Source organism: Calidris pugnax, unplaced genomic scaffold (genome assembly GCF_001431845.1).
Source record: "Calidris pugnax isolate Ruff unplaced genomic scaffold, ASM143184v1 scaffold219, whole genome shotgun sequence".
Classification (NCBI taxonomy): Eukaryota; Metazoa; Chordata; class Aves; order Charadriiformes; family Scolopacidae; genus Calidris; species Calidris pugnax.
In genome coordinates, this window is record NW_015094507.1 from 3,531,558 (window position 1) to 3,555,009 (window position 23,452).

Consider the following 23,452-nt stretch of genomic DNA (forward strand, 5'->3'; position numbering starts at 1 on the left):
CCTCCCCACCACCCCAAGGTGGGGTTAGGGGAGGGGGCTGGAACAAACCGCCTCCCCCCCCGGGGGGCTCACGGGCATCCTCCCCCCCGCGCCGGGCCGGGGTGCGGTGCCTCCGCCCGGCGGGAGCGTTCGTGCCTCCGGGCAGGGCTGCTTTTCCCCCGGCCCCGGGGATTTCTGCCTCGAAACGGGCTTCCAGGCGAGTGGTCGGAGGCACCTGCAGCCACGCTGAAAAATCCCGTTTTCCTCTCCGTCGGCGTGTGTCACTAAGGGCTGGCATTAAGCAGCGCTCATCACGTAGGCTTTGTCTAGGTGGAAGCATGGCTGGGGCTCTTCCGTCATCTCGAGTTTAATTCTTTAATCGTAGCCTTGTTGCTTCCCTCCCCGCCGAGCCACGCTGAGCAACCCCGCTCTCAGCTCTGTCTCCAGGGCGAAGAGCAAACTGCCAAATTGTTGTAGAAATGCAGCGAGCACCAGGGAAAACTGGAGCCTAAAAACGAAAGCTGTAGTAAAACCACAAGGTCACAGGCGTGTGGGTGCAAGTGTTTGATTTCAGGGCTCCTCTTCGCTTGCGCTTTGCAGGAAGCAGCTCCTCCAGTCCCAGATGTTGGGAATCCGTGAGTCAGGCCATGGAAATGGGGGCTGAGAGAGGCTGGGGTTCTCTACGCACTCTCCTGGCACCTGCCTAGGCATCCGTGTGCTTTTTCTCACCACCACAAAGAGAAGAGGTGCACTTTTATTTAGAAAAGGGAAGCTGGGACACTTGCATGTTGATGTGATGATGGCAGCCAGGAAAAAATAGTGCCACGCTGCATGGGTTTGGCCGGGGCAGTGGACATCACCAAAGAAAGGCATTTGTGTTCCCTTGGGTGCATCTGATAAATGTGTCTTTCTCCACTTTTCCTTCTGATTGGTTCTTCAATAGCAGCTTTGCCCCCTTTTCCAGCAGAGGCATTTAGCCCAAATAGGGAATAATCTAGCGTTTCTAGAGCCATAAACTACCGGCCAAGCCATGAACCTCCACCACCATCTCCCCAGGAAAGTTGATGCATTGCTTGGCTCCTCTTATACCCTACCAGCTCTGTTCCTCTGGAGGCATAAACAACTCCTAAGCCAGCGCTGGGGAGCCACGTTGCTCAAAGCTTCCTCTGTACCATGGTTGGTATTCAAGATATTTGAGGAGACTGGATGTACTCTTTATGCCTAGCGTCCCTTGAATGCCAACACCAAGTGGCACACTTTTAAGCTGATGAAACTTTGCTTGCTTCTCTCTTCCCACTTTCACTAAGCTTTTTGTGATCTTTGGGGCTGTGAATTGCTCCTGAGACTTCAATATTCACTGTCCTGCAGCTGCCCAGGCTGCACCTAGTTTGCTCTCCTGGCACTGCTGTACGCGGCACGACATGAACTGGGCTCATGTCCTTGCTTTTTGGACCTAGCATGATAGGCACAGCCATTTCTCTGCCTGGTTGGCCCTTTGGTAGTGTCCTGATCCGCTCAGGACTGTCAGGGTTGCAATTTTCCAACATTGTATCTAGGGCAGAATTCGGTTTTCTGCAGTGTTTTTGGGTGGATACAGCCCTACTGGCTTAAGGGGGGAAAGCCACTGTTCTCCAGCATCCTAATGAAACTTAGATCCTACAATAAAGCCTAGTGTCGCCCCAATGCATGAGCATCCTTCGACAACCAACCAACAGGTTGGTCATAGACAACACAGATGGCGTGCAGTAGTGGCTCTCCTTCCAACCTGGAGCTCTCCCAGCCCAGAGTGCCAGGCCCTGCATGTGGTCCCAGCTCACAGACCTTGGTGCCCACAGCTCTGCAAATCCTGGCTGCGCCCAGGTCTGCTGCAGGGTGCTCAGGGTGCTCAACCCTCGGGACTCTGGCACCCAACATGAGCCCACTGACCTGAGCTCACTGACCTGTTGAGCTCACTGACCTGTCTTTCCCTCGCCAGGGCTGTGAGTGGTATCTCTCCAGCTGTTTTCAGGAAGCTTGTAGGAACTTGGCTTTCTCCTCTATCTCTATCCCTCTGGTGATTTTAGCTGAAATTGGGAGGGATACGAACAGACAGACAGACATGGAAACTGTGATTTCATATGCCTGGCTTCCTAAGGAAGCCTGGCTACAAATAGAAGCGAGATTTGCTGCTGCAAAGAGCTCCTGGGGAGACAGAGAAGGCGGGGGAGACCAGGGAGGAGGAAGGGGTGATTAACCTTGCTTTTGAGATAGGCAGCCAAGGGCTGGCACACGCCTGAGCTTGGACTCCCCTTGCTGAGATCTGGTGGTCTAAAAACTGGAGATCTGCTCGGCACTTGTGTTCAGCTCCCTCTAGAGTCAGCGGTGTGAGAGCTGTACCTCTGGATGGGGACTCTCCTGGAAGGTGCTACCACCACGGTTAGGCATCTAGCTGATGGGTGGAGCATGTCCATTTTGGGCCTCCAGCTCAAAATAACCTGCCCAGCTCCTGTTCAGGATTGTGTCCAAATCGCCTAGGTCCACAACCTACCTTTCCCTCACCCCTTCCCCGCATGTATTCCCAGGGATGCCTCCCACCTCTTCATCCCTGGACGGGTGCAGGGAGATGGGGCTGGGGATTTGTCTCTGCTGCCTTGGAGCTCTCTGCTCCTGCCTCCCCCAGAGCCCAGGAGAGCATCCCATGGCACAGGGGACCCCCACACAGCTACAAACCCAGTGCAAAAATGGGTCCAGAGGGAAGAGCAGACACAGGCAGACAGAGAAGAAAACATCAGGTCTGCTAATTCCTCTCTCCTGGCCCCTGTGGGGTATCTCTGGGCAGGTGCTTCCTCCCCAGGCTACCCAGGAGCCTCAGTCTTATGAGCACTGATTTATTCTCCCAACACTCGTGGGAGGTGCTCTTCCCATTTTGCAGAGAGAGACACGGAGCAGAGGGAAGCGAAGGGCTGCCCTGGGATCGTGGAGGGAGTCTGGCAGCAAGGCAGTCCCAAAGCTGGCTCGTGGGGACCAGGCAGAGAGACCCCCGATTTAAATGGGCGAGGGAGATCTGCAGGCAGAGGAAGGCATTAACGGCCCAGGAGGAATAATGGGGAAGAGCCTGATGCTGCTTGATAAAGAAGAGACCAAAAGCAGGTGGTAGGGATAGAGAAATGGTCTGGAGACAGCAGTGAGTAGGTGGGGAGATGTAGAGAAAAAAAAATACAACCCCAAAAGAAATGTAGTATTTCTCCCTTACTTCTCGTTTTCTTGGCATTTTCCTTGCTGAGATCTTGAATCACGGGGGAAAGGGAGGACTTGCCGCTTGGTCTCCATGTGCTAGAAACAAGGCTGGAATCTCCCTGACAAACACTTCCAAGCTCAGTCTCTACAAGCTGCCCCCAAATTCATCCAATCTAGCTGAAATTTTGCATTGGCGATGTTTTATTTGCTGTATTTATTTTGGAAAGTTGCTGGGGAGATTGTGGGAGGAGATTGGATGCTTCATTGAAGAGATAGGATACTTGGGAAAATCAGTTGCAGACTGATAATTGTTCTAACTTTTTAATGTTCTTTACAGAAAACAGGGTGGCCTGATGTGTATTTTACTTGATTGGCTTCATGGAGGGCTTGTGCCTCTGACTATATTTGGAAAGATTTTGATGTTTTTTTGGACTGATGCAATCAGGATGCTGATGGCCTGGAAATCGTTCTCCTGATGTGGATGGAGATGCGGAGGGTCACGGGCAGGGGATGCCAACAAGGCTGTGCCTGCTCTGGAGTGGCAGAGGTGCGTGGAAGGGAGCAGGAGCCGGGCAGAGCCGGAGCAGGGCTGTGAGCCAAGGGTTTTCCAAGCTGTGTTTAAAGAGCTGTCACGCTGTGCAGCCCTGAGTGGCAACACAGCGTTTGGACGTCGCAGCTCTCCTCCACGGGTGTACAGCCAGCGTGGTGGTAGGGTCCTTCTCCTGCTTTGACGGGTAAAAATCACAGCTGGCAGGAGCTTCTTTTTACCAAAGCTGTGCTATGGGTCGGTGTCACGATCACAAGTGAAGCCAGCGGAGGCTGTGGCTGCCGAGACAAACCTCCAAACACCCTGTACCTTGCAGGGCTGTTGGCATTCATTTTGTGTCCCTTGGCCGTAGGAAGCTGGACCTAAGCTCTTGGCTGGTTTACTGATTGATGATCAGAGACCAGACAATTTGTTTAGGCTTTTTTTTTTCTTTTTTTTTTTTTTCCTCCAGTCATGTCTTTTCCCAGTACAAGCTCTGCTGGAGCTGCCCTGCTGTGAAGTGGCTGCTGCTTTCAATGAGGCCGAGGTGTACAGGCTTCAGCAGGGCCAGGGGGGGTCGGGGGGGAGAGGAGAGGTGTGCTAGCCTTCTGGGGATGGGGCAGTGGGTATGCCTCCCACCCGTGGAGGTGAGCTGTGCTCTGCTTTCAAAGGATCATAGAATCATTCAGGTTGGAAAAGACCCTTGGGATCATTGAGTCCAACCGTCAACCCCACTCTACAAAGTTCTCCCCTACACCATATCCCCCAACAGTACAGCTAAACGACTCTTAAACACATCCAGGGTGGTGACTCCACCACCTCCCTGGGCAGCCTATTCCAGTGTCTGTCGTTTGCAGGGGGTTCTGAAGTGCTGCTCTCCTGCAAGAGAAACTGGGGAAGGGGTGCTGTGACTGGGAGACTTCAGGTCTGACCTTGGCGTAGGAGCACAGGGCATGTCACTTGAAACAGCCATTTTTGCCGGGGCTGAGGGACTCTTGTTGGCTGGAAGAGCCTGTCCTCTCACTTGGGGGCTTTTGGGGGGGGTTGCTGTCTTTTCACCAGCAACACTGAGAGGGCAGTGGGTAGCTGCCTTGCTGTCGAGGCTCTGTTTCTCTAGCTTGCAGGTTACCTGTGCCTTCCAGTAGCTGCTACCTGCTGCTTTGCTATTTGGCCCCTCTGGCTGAAGGGAGACCATCTTCCTCCCATCTTTCTCCCACCCCCAGCACCAGCAAAGGGCGTTTTGAGCTGCCTTCTCTGTGCACTATCACTAGGAAAAGCCCCTCTTCTCTAGCTCTGGCTATAGGGTAGGGAAGGGCTGGCTGGCTGGGAGTCCCCGTGGTGTTGTGACACACTCCTGGTTGTGTCCCCATGGCAGGTCAGAAAGCAGACCTCCTGCTGCCCCCCAGCAAGCGACCTGTGGGGAGAGGGTGCTGGTCCCACCGCCCTCCTACCAGTGGCAGGACGATGGGGACACCCTCTCCCACGCAGGCTGGCAGTAAATTCACAGTCACGATGTTTATCGCGAAGCTGGTGTCGCAGTGGGGCAGGCACCGTCGGCTGGTGGCTGTCATGGTGCGAACACGGCTGTGTGACGTTACAGCTGCTCTGTACAGGTTTTCTCTCCAACGCTGAGAAAAAAAATTCCCCATGGGAAGTCTCTCACTCGCTCTTTGTGTGGTCCCTCGTTTCTCGTGAGCCCAGGCCATTTCCTTCCTTGCCCAATCCTGCTGTAATGAAAGTGTCTGGGGCTAGCACTTTTTCAGTACTCTGACAAATAATGGTGCTACCAGCTTATTGCAGGTGGACATAAACCCCTGTGTGATACAATGCTGTAGGAAAATAACGGGAAGGGTCTTACAGCGGGTGTTTCGAGGGGGAAGTGCCCAAAGAGATATGGGATTTTGGGAGGCTGCTGCAAAGGAAAAGCTGTGCCGTGTTGAAACGCAGAGCAGCTTTCAGGCTCACTTTGCATGCAGCAACCAGCCAGCCCGGAGGAGTGTTGCTGCCAGCGAAAGGTCAGAGCAGAGTCTAAAAGGTTGTTTTCCCCCCATCTGGCAGCTCCTGAGCTGGGGGGCTGGAGCATGAGCTGGCAGCAGGAGTCCTCTCCTATCGATTTGTAAAACCTAGAGCTCCCATGCCCTGCAGGGAGGCAAGAATCTCTGCAGCCCTGCTGTGGGCAACAGCTTCCCTCCAAGGGCTGGGGTAAAGGCTGGACCAACATTCTTCATCCCTTGGCTGGGAGCTGTATCCAAACAGAGCTTGCCATGATGGGACCAGGCAGCCTCTTTCCCCTGTGACTGCACACAGCCAGCTGCTAGAGCTGGGGGCAGATCGTCTGCAGAGGGAAGGGGCACTGCTGAGGCTTCAGGAGAGCCCCTTCAGTTGAGGTCTGGCTCTCCTGGTTAGCTCCAATTCCACCCGAAAGCTCTCAGGCAGCTGGTCCCAGGGAGTCCCAGCTCCCTCCGTGGTGGAAGGGGCTCTGGGTGCTGTCCCCAGGCACGGGGCAGTGCTGGCGGTGGTTTGGGGCTCTTCACCCCACACCTATGGCCAGCACCAAGCCCGAGAGCTGCTTGTGCCCCTGCCTGGTGCCACCAGGATAGATCTGACCGAGAGGCGCCGGGGAGGGACACCGAAGCGGGCAGGGTTTGCTGGGGCTGCTGACCTGGCACGCTGTGAATCAGCCACCGCATTCGCTTTTATTGTTGATGGCCGGGATGGGAAATGCAATTGAGACACCTTAATGAAAAGCTAACAAAGTTGGGTTTTGGAGGGAGGGCTGGCGTTCTGGTAGCCTTGCTTCTTGTTAGAGAATAATATGAATGATTTGTCTGGGGATATTCCTCCCACCGTGCCTGCAGCGTTCTGCTGACCGTGGGCAGGGACCCTGGGCTAATGCAGAGTCTCCAGGGACTTTGGGATTATAGAAATAAAGAAATGCTTTATAGCATTTATAGCAGCTTCTTCTCGGGGATATTTCATGTGTCTGGTTGTGTCTGTGTAACCAGCATGTTGTGGCCTAGTATTTTCTAGCCCCTCATAGGGTTAATAACTCTCATCGTGTTACTTCTAGTAGGAAAGCTGGTGAGGGTGTGTGACTCTTGCTTGACGACTGCATCCCAAAATGCGGGCAAAAGTCCAACATAGAGTTGTGGGGTGCTACTGCTGGTCCAAGAAGACTCACGGCACATTGCCACAGCCAGTGGGTTTTTCTTCCAAAGCTCCAGCCTTTCCCCACCCATCAGAACTCTCCAGAAAAGTTCCATGTTTCTTATCTCCTGCCATCTGAGAAAAAAATGGTTTTTGTACTTGGAGAGCTGGATGGGAAGGCTGGAAGATGGTTTACTCAGATGCAAGCCTCTAGGCCTTGTTTCCTCCTGTTTAACATAATATGTGACTTTATCTAAAAAAAAACAACAAAGCCAAACCAACAAACCAAAACCAACTTATATTAGAATGTTTGAAACGGAAGAACATGGCAAATAAAGTTCAAGTGACTTCTTAATCTGATTTAGTGGGTGTCTTTTTTCTGGCTGAGACTTCTAGCGCTCAAATCCTTTTAAGACTGTAGAGTTGGTCCAAAGTGTGATGGGACTCTCCTATTCTTTATGACCTAAATCAGTGACCCAAAGCATAATATTTTCTCTAGAACCATCTGTTTCCTCTTCTTGCCAAGGGGATTTCACAATGCCTGGTTGCTCTGAATAATTGTACATGTGCAAGGATATGACTTGCCACAGGGAGAAAATTAACTGAATAATGGCAGGTGGACGCTCTTGAGTGTTTGTTGAAACTACTACCCTTTAGAAAGAGAAGGTGAAGAACCATGCTGCTGAGTAATACTTTTTTTCCCACAATATATTTTTTTAAGCCTACATATTTTTAAAACCCCCTAAAACTGCACTTAGGAGCTATCAAGGATAAACAGAGTAGATACCAAGTCAGCCCGTGTTTTGATAGACCCTTTATCAAATGTCTCCGAAATTTGGTTTGGAGCAGTGTGGAACACAGGAGTACAGATGTTAGGTGACTAATTCATGCCTCGGCTAAACTTCAATGACCATGAACACACATCTGTTTCAACTTAGCTGTCTGCCAAATGGCCTGCAACAAGGTATACTCTTCATTACAAACATCATGTTCTCAGTTTTTACTTCAGATTTGTAAGGGGTGGCCACAGCCTGCATTCTGGGAAGCAGAAGGTACCCAGGGACTGTGATCAGGGGAGCAGTGTTCAGGGCTTCTGACTCTGGCAGTAAGAGCTTTTTGCAGCATTAGCAGGATTTCCAACACAAACAACTCCTTTCTTTTAAATCTGTCTTCATACAGGAGACTTGCTTTTTCTTGTTGTCTTAACTGTTCTTATCACCCAACTCTCTGACTCGCTCGCTTCCTGCTCTGCCTATCTTTTACTTTTCTTAATTAGAAAATTGGGAGCAGGGGGAGAGACAGACCAACAGTTCCTGTTGAGGAAATGCCGTTTGTATAAAACTGTCTTCATAAATTCTCAGTATTATTCTTACAGCCCAATAATCCTACTACAGCATCCTTACATAAAGGCAGGTGGAGGAGAGAGCTTTGATCCATCCTTGCAACGTCTCCTTGTGAAGTCGATCCCGAAACGCGGCTGTGGGATGGTACCCATTGCTTCCTCCAGACAGTTCTCCACTTGTGTGCAGCCCTGTCCCTGCATAATATGCCCCTACCCTGACTAGGAGAGGTGATTTCTGTGTTGTGGGGGGGAAGGAGATGGGTGGTGGTGACCAGGTGCTTCTCTTCAAGGAGGCACTGGTGTGTCCCTGCTTAGGAGGGTCAGTGCTTCTCCCCAGGAGCACTGTTTGCCTGACTGTACTTTTGCAGCCAGCAATCACAGCTCACAGAATCACCACAGACTGGTAGGGCTTGGAAGGGACCTCTGGAGATCATCTAGTCCAACCCCACTGCCCAGCAGTGTCACGCGGAGCAGGTCAGACAGGAATAGGTTTTGAATGTCTCCAGAGAAGGAGACTCTACACCCTTTCCAGGGCTCTGGCACCCTCAAAGCAATGCAGGCAAGATGTGTGACTGCTGTGTGGCTGGAGAGCCAGCCCGGTTCCCAGCTGTGCTGTGAAACAGCGGTGAAGGTGTGCTCAGCCATCCTGCTTGGGTCACACTCATGATGACTGGTCCCAGGTGACAGCTGCTGGGATGCCGTCGCTGGATGCAGCCTTGGATGGGCAGGTCCGTGTCTCCCAGTACATGCAGCTGTGTTTGCTGGAGACCCTGCAGGGGGCAAATGGTAAGGGGAGACCTGCCAGGCGCTGCGGTGGCTGGGCTTCAGGAGGCATCAGCTGGGTCTCCTGCTTGTGACCCATCTCTGCTATGGGCCTGGGAATACCATCCTTCTCTTAGAAGTTGGAATCTTTCATGGCTGGAGTCCTTTTTTTTTTTTTTTTTTTTTTTTTTTCAATTTTTCTTTCTGGTTTATGGGGGTTTTTTATGAGCAAAACCAGTTCAGCCTTTTGTCTTCTCCAGCAAAGTGAAGATATTGACATATTAATTTTCCTCTCTTCATAGAAACATTTTTAAGTACCGTGTGATTAAATTAACTTGGAATGGAGAAGTGTAGTATGGCAAAGGCTCTCCTTGAGGAGAAAATATAGCTTTAATAACTAGGAATCTGGCTTTTATTGGCTAGTAAAATTGAGAATGTAACACTGAGCATGCTCAGGTTTTTGCACTAAGCATCTCTATGCACTTGAAGGCATCTGTTCTGCGGGTTTATGCACTGTTAACTAACTGCAAACCTCTTTAACAGCTCCTCCACACTGCTGGAAAATCCTGAGGCAGGACAAGGGCAAGTACTGCTGTCATGCCTGATGACTGATGTTGTAAATGGAGTGAGAAAGGCCTTGAAGGGGAAGCCGTCAAAGCTGACCTAGTGGGAAAAGAGCGCAGGGACAGGTTTCCTCTTGAAGTATGCCAAGAGAGCCCGGGCTTGGATGCATATGGGGCTCTTTCCAGTTTTGGGAAGGTGCAAAGTGATGCGCTGTGGAAGGAATGGCTCCAAAATCATTAATTAAAGACTGCCCTTCTGGTGCACCTTATGACCGAGTTGCTGTTAAGAATAAGGTTTTGCCAGGGCCTGAGCATACTTCATGCAGTTTTTGGACGTGGAGTAGATGCTTGGGAGGACTTCGAGCAAGAAAAGGCTGTGAAATACGTAGTTTATAGTGGCATGTATAAAACTATTTTTAAAAAATGATGGAGGGATAATAGACTTCCCTACCTTCTCCTGCTCTCTGAACTCCAGTGAGTGAGGGAATTGTAATTTTGAAATGGGAAACACTTCTGCCAGCTGTGAAGTAGAATGATGGGCTTTAATTAGATGAGAAACAAGAAAATGCAATTGAACAAATAGGCTTTCAGCGAGGAGAAAGAAAGTGGCATTAAACATCGTAGCAGCTAAAGGGATAGGTGCTTGCCCACTGGTAGCATCTGAATCTGTTCTTGTTCAGATAACTGAACTAGGTGAGTTGTACTTGGAAACCAGCAGTAATCATGACACAAATGGGCTCATTAGATGGTCTTCTCAAGTAACAGGGTAACTGGATTGTATGTTTGGGAAAGATGGGAAATAAACAGGGTGTAGGGAAAGATCCACTATCTCTGGTTGGCCTCACTTAATGCGTCCTTCCTTTTGTCTCTGCAGCTTGAGGACATTTGGGACCAGTTCAGTGGAAGCGGCCATGTCGCAAGCAACGCATCCACCCACCTTCCCAGTGAGCTTCCAACTCCTCAGTGTTGTGCTGGTGTTGCTCTTCCATGCAGAGAGCATACATGCAGAGAGCCCCAGCGAACTGCCTGTGAATGACACGGAGGAGTGCGGGGGCTCATACATCTGCAAAAAGGGTGTGATTTTACCAATATGGGAACCCCAAGACCCCTCATTCGGTGACAAAATTGCTCGGGCAACAGTCTATTTTGTGGCAATGGTGTACATGTTCCTGGGAGTATCTATCATAGCTGACCGCTTCATGTCCTCCATCGAAGTCATTACATCCCAAGAGAGGGAAATAACCATCAAGAAGCCCAATGGAGAGACCAGCAAAACTACGGTGAGGATCTGGAATGAGACCGTTTCCAACCTCACACTGATGGCCTTGGGCTCATCTGCCCCAGAGATCCTCCTGTCTGTTATTGAAGTGTGTGGCCATGGCTTCACGGCAGGGGACTTGGGGCCAAGCACAATTGTGGGGAGTGCTGCATTTAACATGTTTGTCATCATTGCGATCTGTGTTTACGTGGTTCCAGATGGAGAGATAAGGAAGATCAAGCACTTGCGAGTGTTTTTTGTTACAGCAGCCTGGAGCATCTTTGCCTATACTTGGCTTTACATTATTTTATCTGTATCTTCTCCTGGGATTGTGGAGGTTTGGGAAGGTTTGCTCACCTTCTTCTTCTTCCCCATCTGTGTGGTGTTTGCCTGGATAGCTGACAGGAGGCTTTTATTTTACAAGTACGTCTACAAGAAATACCGAGCTGGCAAGCAGAGAGGCATGATCATTGAGCATGAGGGTGACAGGCCTTCGTCCAAAGCTGATATAGAGATGGATGGAAAGGTTGCTAATTCTCATGTGGAGAACTTTTTGGATGGGACATTGGTGTTGGAGGTAGATGAGAAAGACCAGGATGATGAGGAAGCCAGGAGGGAAATGGCTCGGATCCTGAAGGAGCTGAAACAAAAACACCCTGACAAGGAAATTGAACAGCTTATAGAGTTGGCCAACTACCAGGTCCTGAGCCAGCAACAAAAGAGCAGAGCCTTTTACCGTATTCAGGCCACTCGGCTCATGACGGGAGCTGGCAACATCTTGAAAAGACATGCTGCAGACCAGGCCCGCAAAGCTGTCAGCATGCATGAAGTCAACAGTGAGGTGGCAGAAAATGATCCCATCAGCAAGGTCTACTTTGAGCAGGGTACCTACCAGTGTCTGGAGAACTGTGGCACTGTTGCCCTGACCATCATTCGCCGAGGAGGTGACTTGACCAACACAGTGTACGTTGACTTCCGGACAGAGGATGGGACAGCCAATGCTGGCTCTGACTATGAGTTCACCGAAGGGACAGTGGCCTTCAAGCCTGGAGAGACCCAGAAGGAAATCCGTGTTGGCATAATCGATGATGACATATTTGAGGAGGATGAGAACTTCCTGGTCCATCTCAGCAATGTCCGTGTGAGCACTGAGACCTCAGATGAGAGCATTCTTGAGACCAGTCGTGTCTCAACACTTGCCTGCCTGGGATCACCATCTACTGCCACCGTCACCATCTTTGACGATGACCATGCTGGCATCTTCACCTTTGAGGAGCCAGTAACGCATGTCAGTGAAAGTGTGGGGACCATGGAAGTGAAAGTGTTGCGAACCTCTGGTGCGCGAGGAAATGTTATTGTGCCCTACAAAACCATTGAAGGCTCAGCCAAAGGTGGAGGAGAGGACTTTGAAGACACCTGCGGGGAGCTGGAGTTCCAGAACGATGAGATAGTGTAAGTGAAGGTTTTATTTGTTACTTACAGTCTCTGGTTCTCCTGAAATTAAATGCACATGGCTCTCAGAGCTGCATTGGAGGTGTTTGGGTGCCAGCACGTTGCCATGAGGCATGAATGGCCTTATGTGCTTTGGGGAGCCTGAAATACTGCGTTCCTGCCTTGCTAACAGACAGAGTGATGCCTGCTCAGGGGCATGCCACCCTTCCAGCAGCAGGGAGGTGGGACTTGTTTGAGAGCCCAACCTCCCACACCCTATCCATGCACTGAGCAGATCTCTTTGGGCTCAGCTCTACAGTGGAGCAGAGAACAAATCTGAGCTGGCAGTTACTGCTCACTCATGAGGACCTGTCTTGTGAAGGGCCTAAACTGAGGGTATGGATTGCAGTATCTACTTCCCCTTGCCTGTTGAGGGTCAGGTCATCCGGGGCTGGGCCCGGATGCTCCACTGATGCTCTGTTCAGAGCTTTCAGAGGAGGTGAAGGTCACTGCACCTCCTCCTCTTCTAAAGGCTGCAGGCCTGGGTCATTGTCCAATGCATGCCCTGGAAAAGTATCGTCATGAAGAGAAGCCTCATAGTTAGGATGCAACTGCAGGCACATTTGGCTGCTTGTAAATATAAAAGAGGCTGAAAGCTGTCGGAGGCTACTCCTGAGTGTTGCTGGGTGGATGGTGGAAAAATTATTTGTGTTGTAGCCTTTTTATTACATTATGTGGAGAATATAAATTAGGCCCGTAAATCATGGTAGAAAACATCTATCCTTGGGTATGTCATGAAGACATTTCTTTGCCCATTTGAGGCTCTGGGACGTGCAAAGGTTGGGAGTTGTGTTGTTCCGGTCTCAGGCTCTTCCTACAGTGAAGTCTGTGTCTGTAGATCAGTCCCTGCCAACAGCAGACTCTGGAGCACAGAACCATTGTGTAGAACTCGGAGTTATCACTGATAAAAGGCACTGCTGTGTCAAGAGAGAGCAAAATGTCAGCTTGGGTGTTGGTTATCATACAACTGGTCTCTTAGGAGCTGAGACAGACCCATGATGGGTGCCGAGAGTGGGCCCTGTGGTCCGTTTGTTACTTGTGTCTGCTCGTGTGCACAGGGACAGTGAAGCAAATGGAGAAATCATAGACCTTCTTGAAGAAGGGGGAAAAAAAAAAGTGATTTGTGGTTCTCAGACAGGGTATTAGACCAGTTGGTGTTTTGACTTCTCAGGAAGAACTGAGCAAGAACTTCACAGCCCCAGCAATCTGGAGGCCAGAAGAAGCATGTTGCTTGCACAAGGGACAAGAGCACACGATATGCCGTTGTTACTGGTTCCTGAAAGATAACTGTAGTAGAGAGGAATGGAGTTATTTCATTATTATTTTTTTTTCATTTTGGGAGAAGGAGGGAGTTGTCTGGAGAGATGCAATGAACTAGGCTATAAGGATATCCCCCAAAGGCTCTTTACGTTCTAACCAGGTCACCCAGCACTAGCAGAACTGGGCTACTGGAAGGAAGACTTTGACGCTTGATCTCAGTTCCCCTGGGAGGTGACATGTTTACATGGCAGGCCAAACACATGGCCACAGGCTCAGAGGGGCTTGGGCTTCCCCCCCATCCTGGATCCATCACTCTGGCCAGGATCTCTGTACTGTCCTTCATCAAAGACAGGTAGTGTCACCTGTATTGGCACTGCCTGTTGGTCCTCAGTCTGTGGTGTGGGGCTTGCAGTGGGACGTCGGTGCCTTCTCCCCGGTGTTGCCTGGGGGCTGGCTGTGCTGTGCCTCTGCTGGTGGCCGTTCCTCCACTGTGGACTTTTGCCAACAGCCCAGTCACCAAGGGGTGTGCTGGAAACGGGCTGACAGCATTCTGCCAGAGCTGTTGCCTGGTCCCCTCGGCAGCAAGCCTCCTCCTTCCTTTTCTTACTGGCACAGCAAGCAAGAAACAGGGGAAAGCAGCTTGCTTAGAAACCCAGGTGTGGATTTGCTGTGCAGATGCCAGGGCATTGCCATCCTGCCTTCATTGCCTTTAAACTACCTCTCCCTGGAATCGCAGGGGACGGTACATGGGAAACATCACTTAGAGTTGGTAGCCTGTTTCAGGTGAGGGCTTGGGGAATGGGGTGGGTGGAGGTGGCAATTGCAGAGCCGTACGTTGACCAAGGGACTTGCTCCATTCAGGTAGGTAGGAGAGGACATGCACATACCTTATTTTCCTGGGAGAAGGATGAAACTGATTGTACAAATGGCAATGTATTCATGTGCCTGGAAGGCAGCAGGTATTAATCTAAAACTTAGCTGCTACAGTCCATGTTCAGGTGTTGGACAGTGCAATCTGACTTGCAGAAGATTTCCTGGAGGTCCATGTTTGCCTGGGCACAAGTTTAGGACAGCCTTGCGGCACAAAAGTGGTATGGTCCTGAAGCTCAGGCGGTGTTTAGAGGCATTCTCCTTTGGAAGAATTTGCTCTAATGGGTGTAAAGAAGATGTGCTGTCACAACATGTGGACTATAGAGCTAAAATCTGTTTGCTGTGTCCTTGCTTGTTAGTGGTGTGCTTCAGCTAAATCACAGCTATGTAGAATGGTGCAATTCCCCAGCACATTTGACTCAATAAAGTTCTAAAACTTCAGGTTTTCCCATGGTCTGCTGGCAAAGAGGTGGGTTTGCTGCCCTTTCTAAAGGTCTTTAGTGTCTCTTCACCTCTGTCATTCTAGGCTGCATCAATCAGCTTGAGAAAATCAAGTACAATGTGTTTTTCTGGGGCACTAACAGCGAACGTAGGGTAGTGCAGGGGGATACAAGGATGAAAGAAAACTGTGTACAAGCCTCTATTTTTAGAGGGCTGGCTTGCTGGTAAGTCCCAGTAAAATTAGAAAGCACTGGGAGGGCCCTGATCTTCTGGAGAAGACCTTCCTCCAGTTCCCAAGAGGCCCAATTACGTAACGTGTTGTTTGTTTGCAGTGTCCAGAGAGACTTTCCCGTTTTGCAATCTGTTGATGTCCCCTTTCCCAGAGCACATAAAATAGCTGTATAACTGCTGAAGCTATGCCACTCCTGTGCATTTAAACAAAGAACTCATTCCGATGCTACCAAAAAAGAGGTATAATGGAGACGACGTTGGTCCTTCTATGGAAAATTTTATCCCAGCACTGCCTGGTAGCCTCTTGGAGTGATGCTTTTCTGCTCCTTGCTCCTGAAGCACAGCTTGTGTGTTCAACGGGTGCATGATGGCAAGTGAAAGAAAGAGCAAAATGGTATTTTGCAAAGGGGTTAGCTGTGTGGGAAATCTAAAGATGTCTGACCTGGGTGTCAGCAAGGTGAGTCTCAATGATGCTGCACGGGTACCCGGGGCTCTGAGACTAGAAGACAGTGTGCTATGATTTAAAGTGTGAGAGCCTTTCCTGTGGGGCCATCCTCACCAAGGTGACTCCCAGCCTTGTCTTGCATCTCCATTAATGACTAAAGCTTTCATGATAAGAACACGGAGAAGATGTGTAGTTTCAGGCTCTTCCTGCCCACCCATCTACCACAGCTATTGTGATCATAGAAGAGGTCGCTGGTTCATCCAGCCAGTGTATTTTTGTCTCTTGACCAAATACCAAATAACTCAAAAGAAGTCAAGCCTCTTGTCTTAGAGGAGGAAGCAATCCTTCCCCCAGCTGATAGGATCTCTTCTTCTTGCCGTCTTGAAATATCAAGAGGGGCACCTCTTCCAGACGTGATTGCAAAGGTATATGAAAACTGTGTGTTCTTTCATGTTCAAAAAAATAATAGTTTTTCTAGAGATAACATTGCAACTACAGATCCACTACAATCTGCATTCCAGATATACGCACTCAAAAGAAGAGTTTTTCTGCATTCATGAGGAAGATGGTACAGACTATTATATCTAAAACTGATTAAACTGGTATTTCACCTACGCAGTTACGCCTGTGACTGCATGGAGAATTTTATGTCAATAGATCTTGCTCTTGTTCATAAGATATAGTTTAGTTGTTTTAATAAAATATGTCTGCTGCTGGTTTAGGAAGTGACACTCTTGGCCCATTGAATTTGACTTGTCCACGCCAGCTTTGGCATTTCTCTGGAAGCATAAATCTAGGAGCCAAATGCTACAGTGACACAAACATAGCTAAATCCTCTGATTTTTTAGGTTAAGTGTCCCCATAGACCACATAGCTTCCCCGCCAAGAGCCCTTTAAAAATGTCAATGTGAATAAATATAGATTGTGGAAGGGGAAACCAAGTTATAAGTTCTCCTTGTCTTTTCCAAAAGAAGTTGGGTGAGGTATTTCTAAAGAAACAGCAAAAATAAAATCCTGAGTCAGCCTGGGACCTCTCTAGCTCAGTTTTGCATCCATAGCCTGCAGCTTCAGAATAAAAAATGAAGCTTCCAGCATGGTCAGCCTTGAGGTGGGATGCAGTTGAAGAGCAGCGAGTCTTCTGGCGTGGCAGAGAGACTGCTATAAACCAGGCTGAAGGTGAAGCAAACAAACATTCCCCTTTTCATGGTTCGTCGTTGAACACACGGTATTTCTTTGTCCATCCTGCTTTGTTTGCCTGGGTCCGTACATCCCTCCCTCGCAAGCCCTGGCTTGTGCAGGGTTAACATCTGGAGGTACAGCTTGGGATTTAGAGCCTGTTTTCCCCTCACCACCTGCAGTCTCACCTGGCCCAGTGGGACTTGCAGGCAGCTCAAGTACAGCCACCAGGATCTAGGTCTTGGGTCCTCAGCAGGAGCATCCAGTGCCCTGTGTCCACCTTATGGGAGGTGGCCCTGGCCATGGCTCACAGCAGATAGTGGAGCACGTGTCCCCCACCAGGCTGGGGCATGGCATGGGAGCCTGTTTCCCTTTCCAGGGGAGTGTTGCGGAGAAGTTTCCTGGGGCTGAAATGTATCGTTGCTTTGGGTTCTGAAGGCCAAAAGCTGGTTGTCCCCTCTTCAGGGGAGAAGATACAACTATAACAGGGTGAGCTGTCTTGTTTAGGCTTTCCTGAATGCTCCTAAAATGTTGGCCTTAGTATCTCCCAGCCACGTGCATCCCTCTTAAGCTGCTGTGCTCTTATCGTGGTGGCACTGGACAATCCTCGTATTGTTGTTAGAGACAGCAAGGAAATACAGCCACCTGGTCTTCGCAGACCTTGCCTTTCTCCTGCATCCAGGTGCCTGCAGGTGCTTGCTGTTGTGCTGTGCACAAGACACGGATGTGGTGTGTACTGAAAAAATCATTCCCAAGTGCAATTTCAGGTCCCGAGCCTGCAAAGTGCACGCTCACAGCTGTGTCTCTAAGTGTCTTGTGCGTTCATTAGGTCCTCTCCTCTCCAAGGTGAGGCCAGCGAGCGTGCTCCTGTGGCATGTCATCGGGTTGGTGTGGGACCAGTCCTGCTGTAGTTGGCTTGGGGAGGGTGAACACGGGATGCAGGCTGCACCGTTTGCCCAAATAAGTCATGAAATCTAGGAACTTGATTTGATGATGTCCCCTGTGGAGGGGATTAGGCAGCGAGGTTGTGTTATTGGATGAAGCAAGTTGTGCCAGCACATCACTGGGGTGAACGGGGGGGAGAAGGGTGAGGACAAGAGTGGTTAGCTCTCGCTGAAGAACTGACACAGTTTTTGTCCTTGAAAAACCAATGTTTCCTTATTTGTAATGAGCTGTTGTTGGCAATTTACTGCTGCCAGCTGCATCTCTGTGGTTGATTAAGGGAGCTTGGATCTTAAATATGTAATAACTCTCTGAAAGCCATTGAGAGGCAGTTATTAGCTTCATCAGGGCCTGCGTACACATCCACTGTGCTCCTTTATGAAAAGGCTACCTATTAGATGCATTGTAGTAATTTATAAAACACAAGATCTAGGCTTGTTTTAGGAAATTAAAGCAGCAGCCCTAGCGAAACTTGTGGGCATGGGAGAGTTATCTTGGAGTGAAGGGCTGCTCCGCAGCTCCTTGCTGAGGAGATGAAAGCAGGGGGTAGGAGAAGCCCTGTCCCCCCTCGCAGGCTCTCTCCTTTCCCTGCCGTGTGCTTGAGCACGGCTGGCAGCAGCGTTAGCCCCAGCTGGGATACACAGGGCTTGTCAGCAGAGCAGGGATCCATCCATCTCCCTCCTGAGCCCATGAGATCCTGTACTGTGGCCAATCCTTGAGCAGGGAGAGGTAAATGAGGTAAATTGGGTAGACAGGACCCTGATGCAAGTGCTGAGTTTGCGTTGGGCATGGCCTTGGAAACAGACTTCTTTCCTCTGAGACTTTCCCCCCAGGTCTGACCCCGGTGGATGGCACTCGGGAGTTTTCTTCCAGCAGCAGGGCTGCATTTGTGGGCTTAAAACGAGCGCGATGGAACAAAAAGCAGACAGCTGACCACAGCCGGCATCCAAGCATCTGTGCAGATGGGCAGAGAAACATCTGCTGTCATCCAAAGCCAAATGGAGAGGAGAAGCTGGACCTGGCAGACAATGGGCTGAGTCAGAAACAGACCATCCCCGGGGAGGGGGGGAAGGGGGCCAAGCCTGGAGGCTGCGGGCCGATGGAGCCCCATCGGCCGGCGGTGCTGCAGGGGGACGCCATGTTGCCATGCCCTTGGCAGGCAGGTGGACAGAGTGGGATGCAGAGTCTGCCATCTCTGGGGCTGCCCTGCGCGCGTCCCTGCTGGACACCGGGGACGAAACTGCACGTTCATAGAATCATAGAATCATCTAGGTTGGAAGGGACCTTAAAGATCATCTAGTCCAACCATCAACCTACCATCAACCATCAACCTAACTCTGACAAAACAAAAACAAACAAACAAAAAAAAACCCCACCACACCACAAAACCAAAAAAACACACCACTAAACCATATTTCTGAGGACCATGTCAACCCATCTTTTGAAAACCTACAGGGATGGTGCCTCAACCACTTCCCTGGGCAGCCTATTCCAATGCTGGATAACCCCGTCTGTGAAGAAATTTCTCCTAATCTCCAATCTGAACCTCCCCTGGCCCAACTTGAGGCCATTTCCTCTTGTTCTATTGCCTGTTCCTTGGGATACAAGACCGACCCCTGCCTCTCTACACCCTCCCTTCAGGTAGTTACAGAGCGCGATAAGGTCTCCCCTCAGCCTCCTCTTCTTCAGACTGAACAACCCCAGCTCCCTCAGCCACTCCTCATAAGACTTACTCTCCAGACCCCTCACCAGCTCCGTTGCCCTTCTCTGGACCCGCTCCAGCACCTCAATGTCTTTTTTGTGGTGAGGGGCCCAAAACTGGACACAGTACTCAAGGTGAGGTCTCACCAGTGCCCAGTACAGGGGGACAATCACTTCTCGGGTCCTACTCACCACCCTGTTCCTGATACAGGCCAGGATACCATTGGCCTTCTTGGTTCACTAGCAAGGACACACGTGTCACTGCCGTGCAAGGGGAAAGACACCTTTTCTGCCCCTTGTCTCTGCTCCTCCCCCTGTTATCCATCACCACAGGGGTAACTGTGTGAGCTTAACCTTCACAATCTGGTCTTGCTGAACCACCTGTACTTCTACAGTACTCTCAGACAAGGAGCTTTGATTAAAAGTTAGTCTTTCCTAGAATCATAGAATGGTTTATGTTGGAAGGGACCTTAACGACCATCCAGTCCCCCCCTTGCCCTGGGCAGGGACACCTCTCACCAGCCCAGGTTGCTCCAAGCCCCCTCCAACCTGGCCTTGAACCCCTCCGGGGATGGGGCAGCCACAGCTTCCCTGGGCAACCTGGGCCAGGCTCTCACCACCCTCAGAGTGAAAAATGTATACCTGATACCTAATCTAAATATCCCCTCTTTCAGTTTGAAGCCATTATCTCTCATCCTATCACCCTATGCCCTTGTAGAAAGTCCCTCTCCAGCTTTCTTGTAATCCTCTGTCAGATACTGAAAGGCTGCTATAAGGTCTGCCTGGAGCCTTCTCTTCTCCAGGCTGAACAACCCCAACTCTCAGCTTGTCTTCATAGCAGAAGTGCTCCAGCCCTCGGAGCATCTTTGTGGCCTCCTCTGGGCCCACAGAGCGTTTCACAGCCACAGTGTTTGTGATGGCCAGGTGCATGGCCTAGCTGCACTGGTACTCATGGGTATGTTCTCTGCTTTGCAGTCTCAGGCATGGATGGAGTTAAGGTCAGCCCACTCCAAGTCATAAATGCCATTTAGCCTGAGGACATCTTGGGAGATATCAAAAAATCTACTAATAACATTTCTGACACTGACATTGGAGGCGTTGCACTGATTTCCAAGAATGGCAATGCTGAATCCTGGGTGACAACAAATAATAACAGCATTCTCTGTTTTAAAAATATCTTAGTGTAAGAGAGAAAGTATTCCCACTGCTGTGCAAGTTAGAGGGTGACCAGCATGTGCCTCCTCCGTCCAGTCCCTATATGGTTCCATTTCCATAGTGTCTGGACTCCTTCCTACACAATCAAAGTAACAATAAAATGCATCTGGCAATGAGAAACAAAGCAATAATGAAGAACAAGGCACAAATTGGATCCCCATGAACTGGGTGCTGGAAGGAAAGAGTTGAAGCTGACAGCATACGCCTGCCCCATCAGAGCAAAGTCCTTTCCAGGGGAAGCTCCTCTGAGTGCAGGTGCCCTGAGATGGCTGAGGACAGGGATGGAGATGGGCTGAGTGGAGTCCAGTGTGGAGATACTACCTTCGGATTCTTTCTAGAGGTGGTTTAAATTTAACGGCGTTGTTGTCAGGAAGCTTCCATGCTCTTTGGAGTGCTTGAGTGGTTCTCCTGGTTGTTGGCTCCTGTGTTATCTGCTCCTGGTGGCAGTCACATACTGCACTATTCTGGGGTGATGCCACGTGGCTCTAAATTAACCACAGGCGCAGTACACCCTGAGGAGAGCTTTGTCCCAGAGGCGAAATGCACTGTCCCCAGGTGACAAAGCTGTTGTCTCGCTAGCTGGGACGTAAGAAGAAGATGAATTTTCTTTCTGGGTCCAGAAAAAAAAAAAAACAGAACCAAAAAAAAAACCCAACAACCAAATAGAATGGATTGCTTTACTCAGAACCTGCTGCCCTAGCTGTGTGGCTCTCACATGGATACACAGCCCTGTCACGGCGTATGAGGCAGAAAAACTGTCTGTTCTGCAGGGAGACTGGAACAAATAGAGCTGTGATGAGCAGGGGAGAGACACGCTGATTTCATTGAGAACGGGAGGCTGGATCCGCAATGAAACCTGTTGTTTGGGCTCAAGCAGGTTTTACCCGGCTCCAGAGTCTGCACAGGGCTTTGTGTTTGCTCAGTTCAGTAGATCTGCATTCACACTTTAGGTTTGATTATTGAACTGTATACTCCTCCTTAGAATTATAGAATAGTTTGGGTTGGAAGGCCATCTAGTACAACCACCCCGGCCGTAAGCAGGGAATTCCTCAACTAGATGAGGTTGCTCAGAGCCTCATCCAACCTGGCCTTGAATGTTTCTGGGCATGGGGCAGCCACAGCTTCTCTGGGCAACCTGGGCCAGGGTCTCACCACCCTCACAGCAAAGAATTTCTTCCCCAGATCTCATCTCAATCTCCCCTCTTTCAATGTCAAACCCCTCCCCCTCATCCCATGGCTCCCCTCCCTGATCAAGAGTCTCTTCCCATCTTTTCTGGAGCCCCTTTAGGCACTGGAAGGGACTCTAAGTTCTCCCCGGAGCCTTCTCTTCTCCAGGCTGAACCCCCCCAACTCTCTCAGCCCCCCCTCACAGCAGAGGGGCTCCAGCCCTCCCAGCATCTCCGTGGCCTCCTGCTCCAACAGGTCCATGTCCTTCTTGTGCTGACGGCCCCACAGCTGAATGCAGTGCTCCAGAAGAATCATACAAAAACCTGACAGTGGGTCAGTTTATAAGGGAGGATTGTACCAGCAGCGTGGGAGTGTTGGGTCAGAGTCAGGCTGAGCATGAACTGGATGAGAATTAGAGGGGAAGGAGGAGGTGTCCTGTCCATGCCTTAGCAGCACAGAGGGAGAAGGGAAGAGAGCTGGACAACAGATTCCACCAAGAAGTAGGTCCCTCTGTGGACATCTGTGTTCCTGAGATGTGCAGGTGTAGGACAGAGGTGATGTAACCCACCTGTCCTCAGACCCAATGAGCATACTGAGATCTAGCCTCACGCTATTAGGGGAATGCCTTAGGACCTCTTAGAGTGCTAGCAGCCCCTCTGGAAGGTTTCCTGAGCAATAGGTGAGACCTGCAGGCAAGCTCAGGAGCTGTTGTCAAAAGCGGCTCAGCCAGATCAGATCTCCTTCTGTACCTAAAAGAGCCTAGAATAAATCAACACATTATTTGTAAGTACCTCAGAGATAACAAGGCGATGAGTAACAGCCAGCATATATTTGTCAAGAACAAATCTTATCAAGCCAACCTAATTTCCTTTCATGCCAGCCTTTTGGGTGAGGGATAAGCAGTGGTTGTCACATCACCCAGCTTCAGAAGGGCTTTTCATGCTGCCTTCTTCAGTACTGTTGTAAGGAAGCATTGGCTAAATGGGCCACTGGGCTGATGGACTCAAACTTGTCTGGAAAGGGAAATGTGGCACTGGATGGGGGTGAAATGGTGTTCAGCAGGTGCTTGTCCTGAACTGGACTTGTTGGGCACAGAAACGAGAAGTTTGGTGTTTAAAATTGCAGTTAGAAAGAGTAGAGAGACTGGAAGCATTCATTATTGAAGGTAGGATGGGGATTTACAGGGATGGGCTGGGAAAAGCCTGAGCAGAAGAAAGACACTGTAAAGTACTTGTGCAAGAATAGTCATAAGCACAAATTCCAGAGGGAGGGGAATGACTGAGTCAGGGGGTGCCATTGTGACCCGGCAGCCCAATCTGAAGTTGTATCACACTCTTGCAATGAATGAGACAGATGTCATACTGAAGGTATTCACAAGGAACGCAGTCATCGTTAGGCTCTCTCTGCCCAGCTGTGTCCAACTCTGAGCACTCAACTCCAGAAGAAGTTGGGGAGAGTCCAATGGAAAGCACAGAAAATGACTGGTGGTTTGAGAAATGTGGCCCATGGTGAAAGACTGCACAAACTGGGGCTGTTTAATGTAGAAAGAACAGGCGTAGAGAAGGTCTAAGATTTGTACCTTTACCTTTTGTAAAGGGTAATAAGATGTTCTCTGTGCCTGCAGAGTATTGGGGAAGCAACAGAGGCAATCTAGATTAGACAGGAGGGCAAATTTCCTCCTAGTACAGATGGGTCCACTCAGGACCAGCTCAGGGTGATC

General features: G+C 50.1%; 1 protein-coding gene across 7 annotated transcripts in view; it reads left to right on the plus strand.

Moving 5' to 3' along the window:
• The window catches only part of SLC8A1 (solute carrier family 8 (sodium/calcium exchanger), member 1), a 150,740-nt gene that overhangs the window by 21,769 nt on the left and 105,519 nt on the right, over positions 1-23,452 (plus strand). For all 7 annotated transcript variants that reach the window (XM_014964510.1, XM_014964513.1, XM_014964511.1 and 4 more), the window contains exon 2: positions 10,410-12,245. In XM_014964510.1, coding sequence (XP_014819996.1) covers positions 10,410-12,245 — 1,836 coding nt within the window. The remainder of the gene's footprint in view (positions 1-10,409; positions 12,246-23,452) is intronic.